General features: G+C 34.8%; 3 protein-coding genes across 4 annotated transcripts; 2 read left to right on the forward strand and 1 right to left on the reverse strand.

Annotated features, from left to right (window-relative positions):
* Positions 1-16,052: 16,052 nt before the first annotated feature.
* Max (MYC associated factor X) lies at positions 16,053-17,530 on the forward strand. Its single transcript, XM_014236361.3, has 5 exons — positions 16,053-16,291; positions 16,403-16,468; positions 16,694-16,801; positions 16,866-16,989; positions 17,087-17,530. Exons 1-5 carry the CDS (start codon positions 16,247-16,249, stop codon positions 17,245-17,247), a joined length of 504 nt encoding a protein of 167 aa, XP_014091836.1. The 5' UTR covers positions 16,053-16,246; the 3' UTR covers positions 17,248-17,530.
* On the reverse strand, positions 17,446-18,380 carry Bet1 (blocked early in transport 1). Its single transcript, XM_036360597.2, has 2 exons — positions 18,246-18,380; positions 17,446-18,177 (listed from the first exon to the last, which is right to left on the reverse strand). Exon 2 carries the CDS (start codon positions 18,045-18,047, stop codon positions 17,700-17,702), a length of 348 nt encoding a protein of 115 aa, XP_036216490.1. The 5' UTR covers positions 18,048-18,177; positions 18,246-18,380; the 3' UTR covers positions 17,446-17,699.
* A 647-nt stretch (positions 18,381-19,027) lies between these two features.
* nes (lysophosphatidylcholine acyltransferase 3 protein nessy) lies at positions 19,028-22,374 on the forward strand. 2 transcript variants are annotated; one of them, XM_014236370.3, is made up of 5 exons: positions 19,028-19,273; positions 20,460-20,588; positions 20,649-21,386; positions 21,443-21,735; positions 21,806-22,374. In XM_014236370.3, exons 2-5 carry the CDS (start codon positions 20,480-20,482, stop codon positions 22,148-22,150), a joined length of 1,485 nt encoding a protein of 494 aa, XP_014091845.1. In that variant the 5' UTR covers positions 19,028-19,273; positions 20,460-20,479; the 3' UTR covers positions 22,151-22,374. The 2 variants fall into 2 exon arrangements, with proteins under 2 accessions (XP_014091845.1, XP_036216488.1); XM_036360595.2 differs by lacking the exon at positions 19,028-19,273 and adding an exon at positions 19,325-19,677.
* The last annotated feature ends 389 nt before the right edge of the window (positions 22,375-22,763 follow it).

Genomic DNA, 22,763 nt, shown 5'->3' on the forward strand with positions numbered 1-22,763 from the left:
ACAATATACAAATATAAAAAAATTACAGAATATATAAATATTTAAAATATTCTTAGACACATGGTACTGGATGTAGCTTATACTTACATGCCATATACGTATAAGTGGTATTGTAAAAATTTAAATGGTTAGACAATGTTGTTAATGATTTTATATCTTTAGCTAGTTTACATATTTTGCCGTTGCTTGAATTATCTCTATAAAATCAATATATATCTATTAACATCATTCCACTTATGACTGTTAGGCATGAGACTACGAAATTGCATACAAGATGTATACTAATGTAATAATCGCACTTTTTGAATATACTTGCACATTATATTAATATGCAAGTTATTATTTATTCAAAGTTCCATTATACTCAATACAACGTTTGGAACGATCAACGAGCGAATGCATAGATTTTTTTCTGTCATTTATAGATATGTTCTTCAGCACCGGTTACGGCTGCGTGGTTAACTAGGATATCATAATAAAATGATCATTTTATCTCGGTTTTCAGTTTTGGAAATAGAAAACAGTCACAAGGTGATAGATAAGGTGCATAATCGTTAAATTGTTTCGTTTTCATTTATTTGATGTGGAACAAAACGCGCACATACGTTCTTTTAACCAAATTTGCACTTAAAATTTTCCAAATAGTGTCTTTATTCGTAGCTGATGCCTCAAACAATATTCTCATAGTAAAATTTGCATTGATACTAATAATTGCACGCAATTTTTCCATCAATTCCGTCCAGCACGAGTACCAGCTTCTGGGCGTCCTGGCGTTTGGTCGTCATTTAAATCCTCACGACTTTTTTAAATCGTATAAGCTTGAGTACGACTTACACATCATCATGAACTTTTTTCATCAATTCGTATGCCGCAGCTATTGTTGTTGACATTTTTGGCAGACATGAGCAAACTGAAAATGGTTATCTCCAATGGAGTTAAAGACGAGATCACAAAATTATTGTGTGATGGTGTGACTCATTTATAGGGGTCACTTAGGTCAATATAAAAAGAAAAAAAATATTTTAAATATAAAAAAAATAGTACGTTTGGAACATAAGAAGGTAAGTTCACATTAAATTTCGTCGATAAAAAATTTTTTTCTACAAGATAAAAATAAAAACTCAAAAACTTAGATATTTGAATATTTGACATAAATTTTAAAATTATGTAAAAAAAAGTCTGTATAAAAAAATGATAGATCTTTATCCTTAAAAAATCAATCAAGCCCTGCCCCTTGCTTTTCCCGACCGCAGATCACCCGTAAATTATTTTTCTCTAAATTTTTTGTTTTTTTATGTTTTGTTTCCGATGGGTTTCATCTTAAGTGCAATGATTTTTTTTTGTATCAAAATTTATCAACCATGGTCTATTTGATTTCTTTCCTCCTGAAACATACATTGACACGCATTTTATTAAAATGAAGACATGAAAAACTATATTTACAAGCATATCATATTTAGCGAAGCTATAATATTCTTTACAGTTGCATTTCTATAGCACAAAAGTGTCTTGTTTTTGATCGTTCAGTTTTGTATGGCAACTATATGCTATAGTGGTCTAGTATCGGCGTTTCCGACAAATAAACAGCTTCTTTGGGAGAAAGGGGTGTGTGCAAAATCTTAAAACTGAGGAGCTAGCGTATATACAGGCAGACAGATTGACGGATATGGCTAAATCGACTCAGCTCATCATGGTCATCATATACATGTTTACTTAATGGAGTCTCCGACGTTTCTTTCCGGGTATTACAAATAACTGAATATACCCTGTTCAGGATATATATATAATAAAGAAATGTATAAACAAATTTTAATAGAGTCACTTCCGCGGCATTTTTCTCACCGATTAATTTAATAACTGCATAAAACAGCAGCACATACATATACCACATAAACTAGTTCTCCATAACCCCATTACTACACCCTTTAAAACACTTTTACTCCCGTGCCTGAATGTCTTTCTTCCACACCTCCCACCACTAGCAATCAGCACCAAAGCGCAGTTACTGATTCTACGATTCTTTCACTGCATTTTATTTCTTGTTGCTTTTACATTTTTGTTACCTTAACACAGCATATACATATGTGTATGTGTGCGAATGGCGTGTATTTTTTTCCGCTAGTTCGCGTTTTTCCGCTGTCAGTTTTGAATTTGCATTCCTAAAGTGCTTGGCCAGCCGCATTCCGCTGCAACCGCACTCCACTCTCTCGCACTCCACCGTAGACGCTCTCTATGCACAGTGGCTGGCATTCCTTCGGTGCACGTTGCAGTGATTGAGTGATTTAATGAGTTCGTTTGCATGCAACTGTGGGATTGGCAATTGTACTTGCACTTATATATGCGCATATGTGCGCATGCATGCGTGTGTGTGTGCATGTTTACATACGTTAATTTACATCTACATATGCGCATGTCAATGGTTTGTGTTTAGGTGCATGTATTTATGTGTGGGTGTGGGGGGTACACGCATACGCTGTGCTTCCACATGCAGTTGTTTATCATTTGCGGATCACTTCCACTATTTATCTTGCATGGCTTTGTATTGATTAACATTGTAAGCACGAATATGGTCTGCGCAGCGGTGGCCTCGTTCACGGCAATGGCAAGGGTGGCATGATATGCAATTTTTTCCACACAACAACAACAAAAACCAAAAGTCCATCTACGTTCAACTCATTCAAAATGCGAATGAGTTTAGTTTGATAATGACGATGGAGAATGTTGATAGAACGAAATAAAAACGGAATTAGAGACAAAGTTGTGAGGGGTGTTGGAGATGCAAATTTAATGGAAAAATTTTGTTGAATGTTGCTTCTAATTGATTGCAAATGAAATACTTAGCTGCTGAAATAAAACTTAAGAGCAAAGAAGAAAAAACCTTAACTTCGGCTGCACCGAAGCTATAATACCCTACACAAGTAAATTTCATATAATAAAAAAGTTTTCCATACAAGGACTTGATTTTGATCGATCAGTTTGTACGGCAGCTATATCCTACCGATATCCGTACGATATCGACGTTTTGGACAAATGAGCAGGTTCTTGGGGAGAAATGGGCGTGTGCAAAATTTCAGTTTGATTTCTCAAAAACTGAGAGACTAGTTTATTTATTTTATTATTTACCATATATGGTAATATATATATATATATATCATTTACGGTATATACGTATATCGTATATATCTTAGAGGGTCATTGACGTTTCCTTCTTGGTATTAAAAACATCTTAGCAAACTTAATGTACTCTGTTTATGGTACAAAAGGTATAACACCAGCAACAACAACAAATGCGTTGAAAAGTTCTTTAACTACTGGTAATTGATGTTGATTTGGCTACTACGTGCATTGTGGAAAATATTTAGCTGTCGGCAAATTATTTTTAGCGAATACTATCCGTTAGCTGAGATTTTATTATAAGTCACATGTTCAAAAAATACATACATGGCGAATGAAATAAATATTTGCTTTGACTAATATGTATCTTTTTCAGATTAAGAGAGCTCTACTCCCAGACTGTCATTTCTATCGTTTCTACGATACGAAGACTTTACTCCTAGAGTGAACCCATGGTAGATTTATAGACTGAAAATTAACAATGTGGCTGTTAAGTACTCACAACTTAATAAAGAAGAAAACATGGGCACGTTTTAGTTAAAGGTGGATCTTACTATGGTTGAACCTGTCTTTATGACTTTCTGAATTCAGTCAGGTCTAGTAAAAGGAAATCTATTACAATACTTTTGCATTAAATTGAAATTTTTATTTAGCCAAGTTAGAATGATCAAATTTAAGTCAAATATGTACCGTTTTGTACGATAACTTTTTTTTAAGGTAAATTCATAATGCCACTGTAATAGAAACCATCTTTCCTATCGGCAAAAATTTGAGACAGTCTGTTTTCACAAGCTGCTCTTGAGAAAAACCAGTAAAATCATTCGCTACGGACGGGTATAGATAGTAATCACTTGATGACTGGCTCTGATGATAAAGTGGATGCATAAGAACCACTCAACCAAACTTTAGGCGAGTCGCTATCTATGTCTGTGGCCTGGCTTAGTCCTAATGAAACACAATTCCTCTCTTATTGGTCAAAGCTGGCAGTTTCTGGGCTATTGCTTCCTTTAGATGACAGAGTTGTTGACAAGGTCCTAATGAAGAGTTTGGTCGTAGGGGAGCAGCTCATAGTAGATGATACTCTGCCAAACCCACCAAGTACTTATCAAAACCTTCCTGACAATCAATCGGTACAGTGCTAACATGATGGTCGGAATTGACGCAGGGCGTAATACATCTTTGATATCAAAATTTTACGCACGGAATCAACGAAACCAAAATTGAAAAATGAGAAAAACTCAAACAATACTGAGTCAAGCAATCCTTCTAACGCCATATAGCGTAAGCTCATCATATTTATACAACACCAGATACATATTACTAAAGCCATCAATAATTGATTTCTTTTCCCTAGACCTTATCGAGTCTAATTAAAGCTGAAAATATGTCATACAGAAAAAGAATATACCGCTAATATTGAAATTTTTCAAAAGTGAGCAATAAATACACTCTTGTCAGTAACCTAATGTTTTTCATTATTTCGTAACAATTCTGCGTTTACGAGGTTAAATTTTTTATTATCTCGCGATCAGTATTTTTTCGCGACATTGAAATCACCAAACTTGTATTCGAGTTCGATCTACTTTTTATTAAGTTCCCTGGTCTAAACTTTAACTTGCTGTGAATAGCGTAAACACAAAAACACGATGAAACAGTATCATTGCACGTTGAACTCTGATAGTAGAAGCCTTAATTATGATAGATGTGGTACTATTGAACACATGAGATTTGTTTGCCTAATTACAGAACGTGATTCCACTTGCTGAGTTTAAAGTTTAGCTAAATTTTTAGACGTACTTGAAATAAAGCCGCAAGTGTCAGTATTAGGCAACTGTATCTCCCTCAATACCTCTCCCTTTCACCATTTCAACTTCTCTTATTCTCACGCTCTCTAATTATGTAATTAATTCCATTCTGAAGGCGTCTTATGTGCGAAAAGGGTCGTCACGCATAACCGTTAGTTTTTATGTGATCTTCCAATTACACACGACCACCTGGTGAGGCAATTTTTACAACATGACTCAAATTTATTATAAGCGCAAACTAGCATGTAAAAGAAAATATAATAATAACGTAAAAAAATTTGCATCCACAAAAAGCATTGGAAATTAACATAATCCCTGCACGTAAGACTTGAGAATGTTTACTTTTCACTTAAAAATAATAATTGGAAGCAAAAATAGAGGAAATCCACTCAAAAAATAAGGCAAAAGTGAAAAATTGAAAGAAAATAGAAACCTGACGCGTAGACAGAATGAATGCACAAAAAGCTCATTGAAAGCCAAGCCCACCAAAAACAACAAAAAATACAAGGCTAAACAAACGCTGGGAAAAGGTTCAAACTGAAAATCAACAAAAACTCAAAGTAAGCATTAAACCTTAGACATTTAACAAACTGCATACATATGTACATGTGTATGTGTGTGTAGCTATCTATGTAATGTACGTGCGTGTGTGTGGTCTTTGAGTGAATTTGTGTGCATATCGAATGTAAGGTCAAGGGCGCACGGCAGCTGGCTTCGAACGGTTTATGTCTGTGTGTGTGTGTGTGTATTCGTTTGGCAGCTGCGCCATGTTGGCACTCAGCAATTCACAGTTAGCTGCCGCTGGACAGCGCTTTGGGCCATAACGCCAATAATGTGTGTGTGTGCTTGCTCTGATTTCTGAACTTGCAAAAGCTGGCAAATATGTTTAAATATGAAAAACAACAATAACTACATACGTTAGAAAAAGTGTAGGTATTTCTTTAAAATTTTTGGGTTTATATTTTCTATGTTCTTTGCCAAACAAAAAATATATATTGTACTTTTTTCCATTTTCTGCTTGTCAGCTCGCTTCACTGAGACTTACTGAGTGACATGGCTAAGCAAGAAGTAGGCTTTGTCCACTATACGAGTGCGGAACGATAAGTATAATTATTAGCATCGCAAAAGCAATTTTCTATTGTGTAGTATATTCTCGAAGACGACTACTATAAATAGCCAAATACGCCGAATCAGACGCGTTGTGTTGTTTGAACGTGTGCGGAGACCGTCGTGTCCGAGGATAAAATTAAAAAAACAAATCAACCTGTTATTCGAACATTATTTATGGAAGCGAAATTGAAAAAGGAAATCAGCGACCGCTTTGATGCTGTATACTATGAGTCTCCTTCTTAGATAGTGAATGTCAACAATTGGTTTAACGAGTTTCAACTTGGGCACACGTCGATTTTTGATGAGACTCGATGTGGGGCCCCGCAATTTTCTTATTTATCATATTCTCCATATTAGGTCGCATGTGACTTCTTTTGTTTCCCAACTTGAAAAAGTGACTCGTTAGCAAAAGTTAGAGTCGAATGAGGAGCTTTACTTTAAAGAACTTCGGAAAAAGTATTTTCCAGACGAGTTAAAATGTTGGTTTAACGCTGGGTCAAATGTAGTGAGCTGAAAAGAGACTATATTAAGAAATAATTTTATCTTTTGTATGCGAACTACATATTTGACAGCCCTTGTATATGCATACTTATTGCCGAGTTGTGTGTGAAATTTTTTTTTTTTTTTTAATATTTTCTGCTATTTTTCCTTTGCTATAAATTCGTTTTCTTATATGTGCATAATGTCTTCTCTTCTCCTTTTTTTAAATAACTCCCGCATTTTTCTTTCTGTTAGCATTGTAGTAATTTTATTGTGACCACTATCTCGTCGTGTTGCTGCTATTCTGACATTTGCGGACAGTTGGTGTCATGGGAATGCAAATTGTAATTCTTAAGATGTTCGCTTTTCAGTGAAAGTACAATTGGCTAATGGAGAGAGGATTTGGGTATAAAAATTGTTATGATTTTGTTTACATAGATCACATTTACTTGTATAGCATGCACATTAGGGTGTTCGCTATTCCCCAAGTTGATGTTTTGTTTACATTTGCCCTAACAGAAATTATCTAGCGTAAACAAGCTCTTTCCTTTCAATTTACACTGTGCCTGAATCATGATTCTTTTACCCATGTATATATATGTTATTTAAGCAAGTAAACTACAAATGATTTTCTAATACAAAAAATTCCGATCCACAAAAAAGGTTGGGTTGATTTTTCCATTTAAAGCACTCCGCTTAAAGTTATATGCAGTTAAGGTTATATCATATATACATTTGCTTTGGAAATATGTAAAATGTATGGGAAATATAAAATGATTTAGGCACAGCTGAAAATAAAAATCTTGTTTGAGTTGAATGATTTCTTTTAGGGCAAAAACTGAAACTTCGACGAGGGTTTGCAAAAAAATTAAATTGGGGTATAACGGACACCCTAATATAGTACATATATATGCAAACACACCTACATAAAATGTATCATTTCATAAATGTGTGCGCTGCTCCAGTTAATCCCCACAGTTCTTATATTTATTATGATTCTAATATGCTCTTTGTGGGTATGATTTGTGATTCGCCTTCTTTATTTATTTCTGCATCAAGGGGCTTTAATGTACTACTGGCCTTCAAAAAAGTTAAAGAAGCTCTTACAAGTAGATGGGAAAATAAATAGTAAATATTTGTAAAACATTAAAAATAATAAAAGGAAGAATGAGTGTAAGCGTACTTAGCCCTTCCCCGCATTGCTAAGTTGGAGTTAGAGGGCAACACCATGCCAATCACAAGACACTTTCACAGTTAGCGCTTTACTCAGCTAATACACTGCCATTTATCTGAATAACCTCAAAAACAATGCACGTGAGTGGCCCGGGTGATTTGGGCTCTTGATGTTATCTGAAATGAAATATTCTTGATTATTCTCGATCTATAGACATGTCATTCTGGTCGGAATTACTGGAGTTAAATTTTAAAGGTAAATAAAAAACTTTGAAAAAAAAGTCCTTTTATTTTAGCAAAGAAAGGGTTGTAAAATAAAAAGTTAGGGGTGAAAAAAATTCTCGTTAGTACCGCAGAGAACTGTAAGTGTGTAGAACAGCCTGTTAAAATTCGGTTAGTAGAAAAAAAGTTAGGATCCGGGCCGACCAGAAAAACAATGTTTTGAGAGAAACGCGTTTAAAGTTCAACAACCGTAAAGGTTGGACTCCGAGGCACTCTGGGAAACTCGTTATAACTCCCGAAATATTTCGAATTTCTGTCTGAAATTTTTACAGTATATTCTCAAGACATTGTAGGGTGAGGTATGACCGCTTGGAGAAAAAAAGCATCTAACAACGTTTTGAATGATGATGACTCAAGACATATCCCAAAGCAAAATTACGGCAGATATATGTACATACATATATGCTCCACTAGCTCTGACTATCTGAAGTTGAAACATTTAATTTTTTTTATATTTTATAAAAGACTTGCAGCAGACATTGTGAACTAATTATTACAAACATCTATAGAAATATTGAAAATAACCTTCAGCAAACTGGTAATGACTGCGATATTTTAGAGATAAGTACCCTATAGATTTGACTTTACTTTACATTAAAAAAGAGCAGCTGCATTTATCTGAAACTGAAAATATATCACTTTCTGTAACAACATGGTACAAAAAAAGTTTTCTCAAATTTATTTATATTATTTTCACCAATCCTTTCTCCATATGCTACCTGCAACAATCCATTCAAATATCATTTTTGGTAAATATTCAATTCAAATATATTGTTAGGCATTTTAGTTCCAAGTTTCCGATGCTAGCTATCATTAACAATAGCTTAAGAAAGATATACAGAGGTTAGATATTTTAATAAGTCAGTTTAAAGTTAAGCAAGGTTTGTCAATAAGATCTTAATCGGCAAGATGAGACTTAGCTCAGTAAGCCACGTTATACATATGTATATTCGTATTTCATTTTCGTTTTGGGAATCTGTCCCACATTGCATTTTTAATATATGCGGGATTAATAGTAAAGGAGTGTTGAAAGTTCACGTAATCAATATCCAAGTTGACATTATTAATTGCTTCAGTTAAATATATTTCCTAGCCTTCACTGCCTCTCACTTCGTCAATTATTCAACTATTCTCAATTACATTCATTAGAACTTAGCTAAGCGTTTTTCTGAGCCTCAATAATATAATTATATGCTAGCTTTTCTTTTTTAACATATACTACTTCTAAATCAATAGTTTTAAATATTTTAAATCATTAAATATATGTAGTTGTACATCTCAAGAGCAGACAGGACGCTATGCACTTGGTACTTCCATGGGTTTCGAGTCTTTTAGAGTAGAAGCATTTCGCTGAAGCATCATCTTTTATACGAACGATTTAATGCGCTTAACTATAACCATACACTATAACTCCAAAGATCTTGCGAAGTACAGTTCTCTCGAATGTTCCAAGTGCTTTCTCATCTCGGGTCGTCATCGTTCATGTTTTTGCGCCGTATAATAAAACGGGAATAATGAAAGACTTATAGAGCGTAATTTTTTTGTCGAGAGAGGGATCTGCTTCTCAATTGCCTACCGATCTCAAAGTAGCACCCGTTGGCAAGAGTTTTTTTAACTTTTCCAAATATATAGCTGCCAACAATGACATAATTCCCAAAATGCGAGGAATCTCTGTATGTGGTATCCAGGTACTTTGTCGTGCCCTTTTTCACCACAAGACCAACCTCTTTGGCTTCTTTCTTCCAGTAGCATTGTATTTTTAGAGTAGACAGTGTCACTACGATTCAGATTAGCGGCAGGCATCACTTTTTCCAGCATTATAATGAAAAAGACAGACGAGAGGGAATCACCCTGTCTATAACCTCGTCTGGTATAAAACGGCTTGGAGAGGTCCTTGACGACTTTGACGGAGCTGATTGTTGTGCTCAACGTCATTTTGCTTAACCGTATGAGTTTCGCTGGTATACCAAATGGGTTTGACAAGGCTCTTCTCCAGGATTTGACGTATTCTGGAAATCTTGTCTATGGTGAATTCGCCAGGTCTAACGCCACACTGACAAGGTCCAATCAGCTTATTTACAATGGGCTTAAGTATTTCACACAATACTGTCGAAAGAACCTTATAGGCAACACTAAGAAGACTAATCCCGCGATAATTAGAACAGACTGCGGGACTTCCCTTCTTGTGGATAAAGCAGATCAAAGCATGCTTAGCAGCTGGATAATGCCCATTTTCAGCTCCTCGCCGCCGGCTTTAAATAGCTCAGCCGGTTATCCATCGGCCCTTGGGGCTTTTTAAACCAATATTTTAGCAACCGTTGTGGATATTCATAATGCAAAATAACCAAACCAGCAAAAGTTGTTAAATTGAAAGAGGCGAATTACCGCTTACAAACACAGCCAGCAATAAAGTGGCAATTAAATGACCTGGATTACAAAATATACCGACACTTTTGAAGCTGATAAACAGCAGCACAACAACAACAGAATATAGAATTAGCGGCGCGTTTGTACCGGAAATTCCATTAAAAATCAATGTTTAAAGATTTATGGACTTAACGAAGTGTAAATTACAATAACGAAGCCACGAAAACAGATTTTCCATGCCATATAGTTGCAAGGCAATGGTGTTGATAAATAACAAAAACAGCAAGTGAAATTATGCTGTGGCAGCTAAGTACATAAAGGGCTTGAGAAAGCTTTGAGGATAGAAAGTAGTGAGTTAAGAGTGTAGATTGTGCAGATAATTTTACTACAATTATATTTGATATAAAATGATACAAAACAACAACTAAACCACAACCTATAAACAAAAGGAAATTGCTTTTTACCTGAAATCGAACAGCATAAAAATTTCAAGCTATTCTCGTATTAGATGACGATTTTTTAAAGAGAGATATAAAAATAAAGTATTTAAAAAGTGTTGAAAACGGAGGCAGGTCCCGGCTGTAAAGAAGCGAAGATAGGTTTTATAGTAACAAAAAATCGTTTATAAGCTCGCACAGCTTCAGTTTACTTAGAGCTTTCACATACCCGCATGTCCATGAACGCAACAGTCTCTTTAGCCTACCTGGAATACAACGACTCACGGTTTTTGTAATACTATTATTCTAGAGTAGTGAAGTTGAAGAAGATTGCGTGAATGTATCTTTGTTCTCTTCCAGCTGTTATCTGAACCATAAATGCCTACTGCCGAAAAATTAATTAGATTTTATCATCTAGTATAGCGAAACGGAAAGCTCTGCAAAAAAGTTTTGTTTTCAAATCGCTTTGTCCGTACTGAGTATATCCGAGGTAAATTTTTGTCAAGAGAACATGGAAATGTCAAATCGCACTTTACTAATTTTAATGTTGTCTGCCTCAAAGTAATAATGGCTTCTTTCTTAGATCTGAAGATTCTTCCAGCTTTGTAATTTTATCTTCTCCGCGGCGTACGAGACGTAAATTAATATCGGCGAATCGCTGCTGAATCACAAAATCGATCCATTTTTGGAACAGATGGCTACTAGTGATGAAAAGTGGATCACTTACGACAATGTCAAGAGAAAACGCGTTCCTTCCCTACGGCCAAACTCCTAATTCGAACCTTTACTGTCAACAAATGGACCGTCTGAAGGAAGAAAGTGCTTAGAACCAGTTTTGGCCAATGGTAAAGGAATTAAATTCCGTCAAAGCAACGCCAGGCCACACCCAACGATAGTGATTCACCAGAAGCACCGGGAGCTTGATTGTGAGGTACTTTTGTATCCATCTTAGTCATTAGTCCAGACCTGGCACCAGGTAATTATTACCTGTTTCCATCTATGGCGATTGATTTTGCTGGCGATAATTTCGTCTCAAGAGAAGCTTGTGAAAATCGACTGTGCCAGTTTTAAGCAAATAGGGATCTATGAGAGCGGAATTTTGACATTACCTTCCAAATGGCAACAATTATTGTGCCAAACAGTACATATTTAAACTAAAACAATCATTTTAACTATGTTAAATGAAATATTCAATTTAATGTAAAAATAGTGGAGTTCTTTTTATTAGAAATTACTCTCGAAAAAACTAACAGTTTATTAGGGATTCGTCTATTGTATCCCACATCCACCATTTCGTTGCAGTTACTAAGCAGTTTATTAAATTCTGCACCTTCATGGCCTTTATGTAGACTAAAATATAGGTAAGCGCTTAAACTTAGCTTTTTACATAAACTAACATATTTAACCATGGGAAAGCGGCAAAGCTTATAACCGTACTATGTATGTATGTCGAAAAACCATAGTGGGGAAAATATGTGTCGCCAGATTGCAAGTACTAAGCAGCCAAGAATTATGGATAATACCGTGCTTAAGGGAGGTTGGCGTCAGACTTAACGGTTTGGGAAAATCACGCGAAGAAGCAGAAGGAAAAAAAAAACCGGCGAACAGGCACGCAAAGCAAAGCTATTTTAGTACAGCATAGTCATTGCCACCAAAGTGCTGGCAGCAGCTGTTTTACTATCTGTCGGCGTTATAGTTTTTTGTCGGTTTAATGGCCACTTGGACGCATATATCTATCGCTAGCAATTCTCCTTTATACATATATACCTATGTACGTGAGGTCTCCGTAGTAAATTTTTTGACTGTGCGGCTGCCACCAGATTTGCCCGTATTTGGAGTATTTGTTTATTTGCGCTTTCCTCTTGTTTTGTTCTTCTTTATTTTTATTTTTTTCTTTTGTATGTTCGCTTGTCCCATTTATTTGCTTGTCTAATTGTACCTTCCACGCTTTTGCCTCTACCGACGCCGTTAACAACACCGTCGCTGTCACTGTGACTGAAGGATACACTCGGTACAAAACTCATCACCAAAAAATATAGACGTCACGAACGATTCCAGCTCAACATACGAAGCAAGCACCATTTTCACTTGACGCTACTAACCCGCTTTGGCTCAGCGCGTCTCTATTAACCGTGCTATCTAATGCAAGTTAACACCGTGAAAAGGCTGCGTCGTTATCTCCACACGTACCTTCATACCTGCTCAGCGTTGTATTTATAGCTAAGCACGTCTAGGCAGCAGCTGTCTCATCACATCGGTTTCAATCAGAGGCTAAGCTCAAATGCTCGCATGTGCTGTCGCTCACCTATATTGCTGCTTTAAACGCATGTGAATGTCTGTCACGATTCCCAGTCAACGATTTTTAAATAATTTCGGGCGCTCTCGGCAGCATCGAAATGTTATTAAAAAATTTGCTTTGCGCCTAAAAGTATTCAGCTAATGTTAAGCGGCTCTTTATCCACTGTTATTTGCAGGGGTAACCGCGCAAACAGATTCAGCACATGTTGCAGGGGTGCATTTTAACATTAACTGTAAAAGTTCTCCTTCAGACAACATTTTGTACACATAATATTTGGTGCAGAGGTCCCAGAAGCCTTCGAGTTTGGTTGGCCTCTGACATCGCCGTATAATAAAGACTTCAATTAGATTAGTACATAGAAATAAATTCCTAAGCGATACCGTTAGTGGTGGCTCTGAAACTACGAATGTAGTATCAAGTTGGAGTCTGTTTTCATTGGTCAACGTAGAGGAGAAGACATCCTCACAGAACAAACCTAGGAAATTTTGAGGTATATATGTCCCGGTAAAACGATTTTGTTTGTGAGTTATAATTTTTAAAAATGTACTTTATTTAATAAATAAATATGAAATTTTACATTTGCAGAATTTAATTAACTTTAAAAAACGACGATTTTGGATTCCCCTGATCCCGTAGCCGATCTTCAATAAGATCTCTGAAAAAGGGTGTCTGGCGGTGAGGAAGATTTTTCTGCTTAAAATTATCTCAAAATAAAAAAAAACTATTATTACGATAGATAAATACAGGTAATGATCGAAGGACTGGTCAAAATTTTCTTATTGACAAAATGGCGGCTCCCCAAAAACATGTGGCTTTTTTTGTGACATTTCAAAAAATGTCCAGCCGTTTCGGACAAATCTCCTCTCCTCTCTCTCGCTCTCTCTCTCTCTCTCTCTTTCTGAAAAAAGCGTTGCGAGAGCGCGTTTAAGGTTTTGCGAGCCGATTATACTAAGTTGAAGTATTCATATAAATACACTCATATCACCGAAACTATTTGTTGGCTCGACCTCAAGTTTTCTGAAAATATTCTAAAATATACAATATGTTTATACATTCAATATATCTATATGCAATTCGCAAGTGGAAATTACCCCTTAAAGCAGTTGTAGTTCATTGAAAACCCCCAGCATTTTTATTTTTAAACTGTATAATTTCTATTATTGAAATATACACCAACACTTGTATTGTATAGTTGAAACACCGGCCGTTTGTGATATCAAAAATCCTTAGCTTCGAATCAAGTGACCTTGAAGTGTTTGAGCCTTGCGGCGAATAAATCCGATAAAAAACAAAACAACGTCCGGATGACCGAAGGCATAGCATCCAATAAGTTTCAACTTCAGTCTGGTGAATTATGGACACCCGAGAAGAAAATGTCGAGATATTTCTACTTTGCCTTGTTCCAGACAACTTTAGCTATCGACGACCATACATAACTTGAGAATTGATCGAAAACGTTTATGCTGGTTGAACTTATATGATTAATATGATTACAATCACCTTCAGCAATACCAATTCGTAAATCTACAAACGATCAATTACTCTGGTCGCAAGTACTAAAGCATACATTCATTGTCACATTCCGGAAGAAGGCTAGCTCAGGACAGTATTCAGTAGGTATGAAGATGGGCTAACTGCACTTCTTAAAATTTAGAATCATTTGGTACCAACACAAAAACAATTTAAGCTCAATAACACATTAGATCTTATTATTAAACTCGTACAAAACCACACAGACGACTGCGAAACTAAAATCGACATATTCCATCACTAAGAAAAAAGATTGGATTGAAGGCTCGAATATTTAGTAACGTGAATGCTATTTATTTTAAATCTGTAATGATGATTTTATATACAAACCGCGCGTTTCTCTTTTATTCAGATAGCCTAATAACTTCTTAGTATGGACATAAGTAATATAAGACTAATAATAAAGATTCGTTAAGATGAAAGACAGTTTAAGACTCTAACTCTAACTCTTGTATTTTGGTTAATTATTGACTTCTTTAAGTTTCTCCACTGACCCACTTTATGATGCGTATGTTTCAAATAGCTACAATAAAACTCGCAACCGCAAAGCCATGAAGCGTCAAAGAAACTCACTCTTTTCTGCCGCCACAAAAGCAACAAAAAGAATGTTTGGTTTCAAAGTGAAAACAGAGAACGTATATTATATATTATATGATATACGTTCTCTGGCGAAAAGGCCAAAGCTCTTGTGAATTTCTCACACATCCTGTTTAAGATCTGAATGCCCTTAATATGGTACAGCCCGCAACCACAAAGTTATGAAGCTTCAAAGAAGCTTACTCTTAAAAAGCTTTTGGTTACTAAGCGCATAGAACTTTAGGAATTTAAATATTATTGCTATAAAATAGTTCACTTTTACGAAATCCCCTTATTTGGAATATTCGAAAAAATTGACGAAGAACATCAACCATAATTCGCATGCTTTCGAAAATTATTTATGCTTAAGGTTTTATAGCTTGCACTTCGGCTATAAATTGTTTATAATTTCTAGTTCGGGTAAAAGTAATCGCTTAATTTGTATGGACAGAAACCATAAAATGCAACTAAAGTAAATATATTTAGTAATATAAGTGTAAACTATTCGTGAAGAAGAAACAAGCACATAAAATAATAATAAACTATTTACTTTTATGATTTAAGGCTTAAATTCTAAGCTCATGCAACGGCATAATATACAAAAATATTTTAAAAACATATGCTAGCAATATTTCATTCGAATTCTACATTAAAATCATATTATTTAGCGCCATAAATATTTTTTTTTGTTCAAATCATATAAATAAATTATAACAGAATGTTCAAATCTAATTTTCAGTTACTTTCAAAGCAGATCTTCCATACTTTCGTAAAAAATTTCGCAATTACATAAACTTTGTCACTTGGCAACTCCATTTATTACTTATTTATCATTCTGCTTTTCTTATCATTCTCATTAATTTTTTACTTTTTTGTCATGCACGTTTTTCGTTTGTTTGAGTGTCGCATTTGCTTTTGCATGAAAATTTGAGGCCCGGATTTAAGTGCGTATCAATATTTGTGATATATTTGCAAAAAAAATACAAAATATTTTGTTGAAAATTGTGTCTTGCGCAAATAAAATTAGAACGTTATTTTAATAAAGTTTAACAGTCACTTCTGGCCTCGCATCAATGATAATGAGCGATGAAGAAAGGGATATTGACATTGAAAGTGATGTAAGGAATCAATTGTCACAACAAATAGCAACAACAACTGTTTCGCTAAACAAAACAATCATTATAATTGTTATTAATGATACTTTGTACTGTTCATTTTCTCACTCATAGGATGATAACGATTCTGATACGGGTGCACAGTCATCAAGGCATGCAAATACACAAAATTTTACGCAGGTAAGTGTTTGTCATTTTGTGGCCGTGTGTGTTGACGAGCGCGTGCTGCTAGCACATGCTTACGCACACCAACAAATATATACACGAATTATTCCAATAGGGTTGGGGAGTGGTGGTAGGTTTTTCCTCCGTTTTAGTTGTTTATTTACGACGATAATGCATTGTCTTCATATAAAAATTGTTTAAGAAATCATAATATATGTTAGTTTTTTATTTAATTTTTAGGCAGAGAAACGTGCACACCACAATGCTTTGGAAAGAAAAAGACGTGATCATATAAAGGAGAGCTTTACAAGCCTACGTGAAGCAGTGCCAACACTTAAGGGTGAAAAGGTAATAATGCTGAAATTTTTCAAAACATTGTGTAATTGATTGTAACTTGCAACTCCCACCGCAGGCCAGTCGTGCACAAATATTGAAGAAAACGACAGAATGCATTCAAGTAATGAGACGAAAAATACAAGCAAATCAAAAAGATGTGGAAGATATCAAGAAACAAAATGCAATTTTGGAACAGCAAAGTAAGTATAGCTGTTGTGAAGATTTTACACTTTACCCTTAAACGAAAATGGATCAACTACTTATATACACACTCAAATGCATTTTCGTTTTTTACAGTTCGCATGTTGGAGGAGGCAAAAAAAGGCTATGTGATAGACCCTAACGAGTATCAACAACTGAATCAAGAGTATCAAGCTTCAGCGGCAGATAGTTCGGATGGCGATGAGCAGGACTTCAGTCGTCGCAGCAAAAAGATGAAGACATCCTATCAAACATAGATAATGTCAAACGGCTGTCTCCAATGTTGCTACCATGAAACTATAATATATGTAGCGCAAATGGCGTCCAAATATTTTGTAGGTGGCTCACCACTTTTTTAATGATAAGAACAATCCCCTCAATTATGAGAGACGAATCAATTAAGCTAAGAACTCGTGCAGTGTAATGATAACGGAACATAAATTCTTTTACAATACTTGTAACTGGTTTGTAGGTTATGCTTTTAGATTTTATTTACATTTAAAAAATCTAACAAATATATATTTTTTATGTTTACAAAAATAGTTTATTCTATTATATGTAGTCGCAATGTTGTTAATAGCTCGTTTTTTCAACAGTCGCAAGAAGTTTGGCTGCATGTACATAGCTCACAACACATTGAAAGTTTCACATTCGTTTCTAGTAATAATTAAACTAAACCTTTCATTATAATTTCAACCCAGCAATCGATTCACTTAATTTTAATGACAACGTATAATATTAAAAATACAAACAATATAAAAAGAAACATGTAGCACATATGACGGCCACCACTGTGCTTCCCTAAGCGTACCACTCGCGCCATTGTATTACCAAGAAACCCACCCGTTCTATCCATGTCATCATCAATACCACGTAATAACTTGTCCTGATAACGAACTTCATTACCAATATCTATAGTTAATGACTTTAGTGCACCTATTTTATGCTTTAGTTCCTCGGCAGCGCGTTCGTTCTCCTCTTCTAGCGCGTCATGTGGTGATGCACTTTGACCTGCCGTCTGGTCAAGCGGTTGATACGGATAATTATTACGCCGCATACTGTTGCCGGAATGCGCCAGGTTTGTGTTGGAATCAATGCAATACGACTGTTAATTTATAATGTGAATGTATAATTGTGTTGCTTTGGTGCAAGTTGTTTTGACACGTCAGTTGAGTGGATAGTAGTTTCTACTAGAGTATGTATTTGAATTTTGTTGTTGTGACTTTTCAGCTCTTTTTTCTGTTAATGAACTCACTGCATGTTTTTAATAACTACTTTGCTTTTAATTGTACATTTATTTGTTTTCCTGCAAGTAATTATCTTTTATTGCTGGAATTTATAATACGTAACTGTGAATGAATGGAATGCCAGAGTTCACAATAAATTGCAAGACATTAAAGAATCAAAACAATTTAAATTAAAAAAGTTATTAAACTATTTCCGTTAACAATACGAAAACGTCTATAAAAATACTTTAATCGTCATATATACTAAAGTCGTTTATTTAAATAATTATTATATTTTTAAACCATTTTATATATAGAGAGGACAATGACCCTGCAAACCAACTATCGGTTAAATTACTAGAGTGGCAGTAGTCGTGACTTACTTGGTAAATACTAAACTACTTGTCAGAATGGATTTAAATAGAGCCCAGACATAAGCTGGAACCAACTTAATAATAATAATTTCAAGATGCCATTGTCATGGAAACTGTTTAAAATTCTTGAAAATTTTGCACGAAATTATACTTATATATTAATATCAAAAATATTCATATTTTAATCGCATGTCATTTGTTTGCAAAACTATATGATCAGCTGTTCAAACTTGATCGTCAACTTGCCCCTTGACTTGCATGAGAAAATTTACATCAAGGAGATTTTCAAGTTCGAAAAGTGTGTGTGGATTGGAACATTTAAGCAATTTCTTGATCGTGTAACGTCCGGGTAAAGGCAATCGCATAGCAACTCTGCGTGGAAACCATTCACAATGTAGTAAACAAATAAAATCGAACAGCTGTGAATATTTATGAGCAATTGTGTTTTGCATTTGATGGGATTCGATGAATATTTTTCAGTATTCTTTCATATCTATTTGTATATATATGTTTTTTAAGTTAACAAAATTAATAGTGGCAAAATGTTGAAAATCAATACTGAGTAGTGTAAAAGAGCGTATTCATAACAAATATAAGTCTGCCTCTGTTAGCCAGTGGTTAAATAGTACCAATTCTGAAACGTCTTTGGGAAGGACACTGACCAAAATCATAACAAAGTCAAGGTAAACAAAGATGGAATGACCTTATTTACAAAGCATTTGACGTAATCAGTATAATAAATACGAATATAAATTTGAAGTAGAGTAAAAACTTTATTTACTACCTTTAGTCAATAATATGGCTAACTGCCACAAAAACATACACACACGTTAGTGAAAACCAATATGATTTGTTCAAAATGTTAGTCGTGTATGCTTTGTTCGTTATAGCTTATCATATGCAGGTTATATATGTATATACCATGCTCAAATACATATACACACGTACGCAATCTAATTTTGCAAATATTTTTTTTGTAATCTATTTTTGTCAATCTATCAGTTACTTCCCTCAAATGTGTTAAATACATTTTTTAATCGTTTAGTGGCTTTTCTCCTAGCGCAAAAATAATCGCACTTCGCTTGAGGTAGTGTCATTTATTCAGCTTTCGTTGTGCGTCTTTGTATGTTTTAAGTGATGTACAAACATACAATCTATAATCAATAACATTTATAAATAAAAATGTGTGTGTTAAAGTATGCTAATGCGTTTTTAATTTATAATTAAAAGATTTATATATACATATCCTATTATCGTAATTGTTGTTTTTGTACGTTTGTTTTTGTAGCAATCTCACTTTGATCAGCCGATATTTTTTATTGTATCTATAAATCTACATTTTCTAAGGTGACTTCGCTTGGCGTTTTGCCATTGTGCAGCGCGCAAACACAAGTATAATCTTTGTTTTTATTTTTCATGTACTATACCTAAATCTGCTAATCTGCATACATATAAGCGGTTATATTATTATTATACAATCCGGTTAAATGTTGCAAAAGGTTTAGTTAAGGTTCATAGTACGAGAGCTTGTACTATAATTGGTTTTGTCCGCCAATGGGTCAGTATGTTAATATGTCATATTGATCTTTGTTTTTTTAGTAACATTTATTTATGTACTCATGCAATATATACTTTTATTACGAAGTTATAAATTACATATTTTGTGTTCGTTACAAAGCGACGTTGTTTTAATAAAATTATTCGCAATAGATATAGCGAAGTTAGAAATTACACTTTGTTTCACATTGTATGTTCCAGACTTTAAAAATAATATTTATAAATGATAAGAGCTGTGCATATTTATACATTTCTTATATGCTTGCAAATAAGTTGCGTGCATTTTCGTTCAAATTTATTTTGTAATTGCAGTGCTATTTGAAACTTGAGATATGTCCTTAGATGATGTCGCGGTGCCAGCGCTTGGCCTAATAGGGAAGTTGGCGCAATCACTTGGCGTTAATGAAGCTGCGCTGCGTTTGTTGCTCTCCATTTTTGGAGGTAAAAAATTTAAAATATTTATCTTTTACGCTGTTTTTGAATAATATTTTAATTTTTCAGGCTACGGTATTACTATTTTATATCGCAAACATGTCGTACGTCAACCCAATAAACAACTGCATCACCTTTATTTCGTCATCTGCGGTTTGTTGATTTGCCTATTTAATTTTGGCGTTGACACATATCATTCACTAATAGCAATAACTACAACGTATATACTGGCTCGTTTACTTCGTAGTTGCCCACGTGAATTTAAAATTTTAAACTTCATTTTTCATATGTCATATCTGCTTGTTGGCTACCATTTTACAGAAAGTGATGAATATGACATACTTTGGACTATGCCGCATTGTGTGCTGGTGCTGCGTTTAATCGGCTTTGGTTTTGATTTAGCAGATGGTCTTAAAGAGCATGACAAACTTTCTAAAGAGCAAAAGGAGTGTGCTCTGGCAGAGCTACCTTCAGCACTCGAATTATTTGCATTCGCTTATTTACCATGTTCTTTTCTAATTGGACCACAATTTCCATATCGACGTTATAAGCGTTTCATTGAAGGTGAATTCAAGCAGCACGATGGCAACTTGGAGGCAGGCCTCAAGCGTATGTCAGTAGGATTTGTGTACTTAATTGTTAGTCAAATCGGTGCTGTATACTTCCCCAACTCTTATATTCTATCGGATGATTATGCGAAGGTGTCATATTTTTGGCGTCTAGCCTATTTGGGCATATGGGCGAAAGTGGCAATTTACAGGTATGTTGCATGCTGGCTACTAACGGAGGGTGCGCTCATAATTCTGGGTGAGTAATTCTAAAAATTAAAATTTATTTATGTCATAACTCTCAAATTCGAACAGGCATATCCTATGCAGGCAAGCAGGAAAATGGCAAACACGATTGGTCTGGTTGCTCTAATGTTAATCTGATAATATTGGAGACAGGCTACACCATGCAGCATTACGTACACTCATTCAATATAAATACAAATCAATGGCTCGGTCAATACGTTTATAAACGACTTAAGTTTCTTAACAATCGTACGATTAGTTATGCAGCGGCTTTGGGCTTCTTGGCGGTCTGGCATGGCTTCCACAGTGGCTACTACATGGCTTTCCTCAATGAATATATGACCGTGACGGTGGAGAAACAAGTGAGTATTGATGCAAACTCAAAAAGAAAAAAACGCTTTACTCAAACTTTTATTTGTTTCTATTACTTAGTTTGCCAGCGTCTGGGCGAAAACCAATATTGACATGTACGCGGATATTGTTAGTCCTCCATTTGTTTACCCTGCACTTAAGTATTTCGTACAAAAGCTCTACGATCTCTTCGTTATCGGTTGGTGTATGACACCCTTCATATTGCTCAGTTATTCGCGTTGGATGAAGGCATATAGCGCCGTCAATTATTTTGTGTTGATTGGTGTGTTGGTTTGGACAATTTTTTATCAAACTTACAAATATTATGCACGTGCCGCAAAACGACGCGAACAAGATTCAACCTTCGGTCGTGCCACAACACTTTCGCCAATAATCAACGATGGCGCACATAACAAACGAGATTAGTAAAAGTACTTAACAATAATTAGGCGTTTTTAATCCAACCGTTGATTAATATTAAAATTGTAAAAATATATAGCTACTAATATTTTAAGAGCACTTATGTATTAACTGTGCAAGTGAAAAAGGCTGTTAAAAAGTGAAAGACATATTTTTTATAAATCTTAAAGAGTTTGTCGCACCCAAATTGACTATTGTGTATCAAAGAATAATAATAAAAAAAAAACAAACAGCTGCTTGGCGCTAACGTTTGAAGTTGTAATGCCGTCATAGTTAATTTTTCACTTCTGTATTTATAATTATCATCACATAAAGCAAAAAAGTTATATTTTTACACTTAACTTAATATTTCTTAAAGCGCTGTTAGTTTTGACCCTTGCAAAAATGTGTGCTTTAGTAATTTTGCAGCAACATATACTACAGCCTTCTAGTCAGTAGTTAATTTTAATTTATAGCAAACTCAGGCACACTTCATTGTACATATTGTGTTGTAAATAACAACTAAAACATATTTCTAGCTTTAAAAGGCTATTTGTGGTACATATGTATGTACAAATGCATTATATAAAAGCTGCGCTTTATAATGATGTAATTATCCTTTATAGGTGGCGTACAGCAG

This window comes from Bactrocera oleae, chromosome 6 (genome assembly GCF_042242935.1).
Source record: "Bactrocera oleae isolate idBacOlea1 chromosome 6, idBacOlea1, whole genome shotgun sequence".
In the NCBI taxonomy this organism is placed as follows: Eukaryota; Metazoa; Arthropoda; class Insecta; order Diptera; family Tephritidae; genus Bactrocera; species Bactrocera oleae.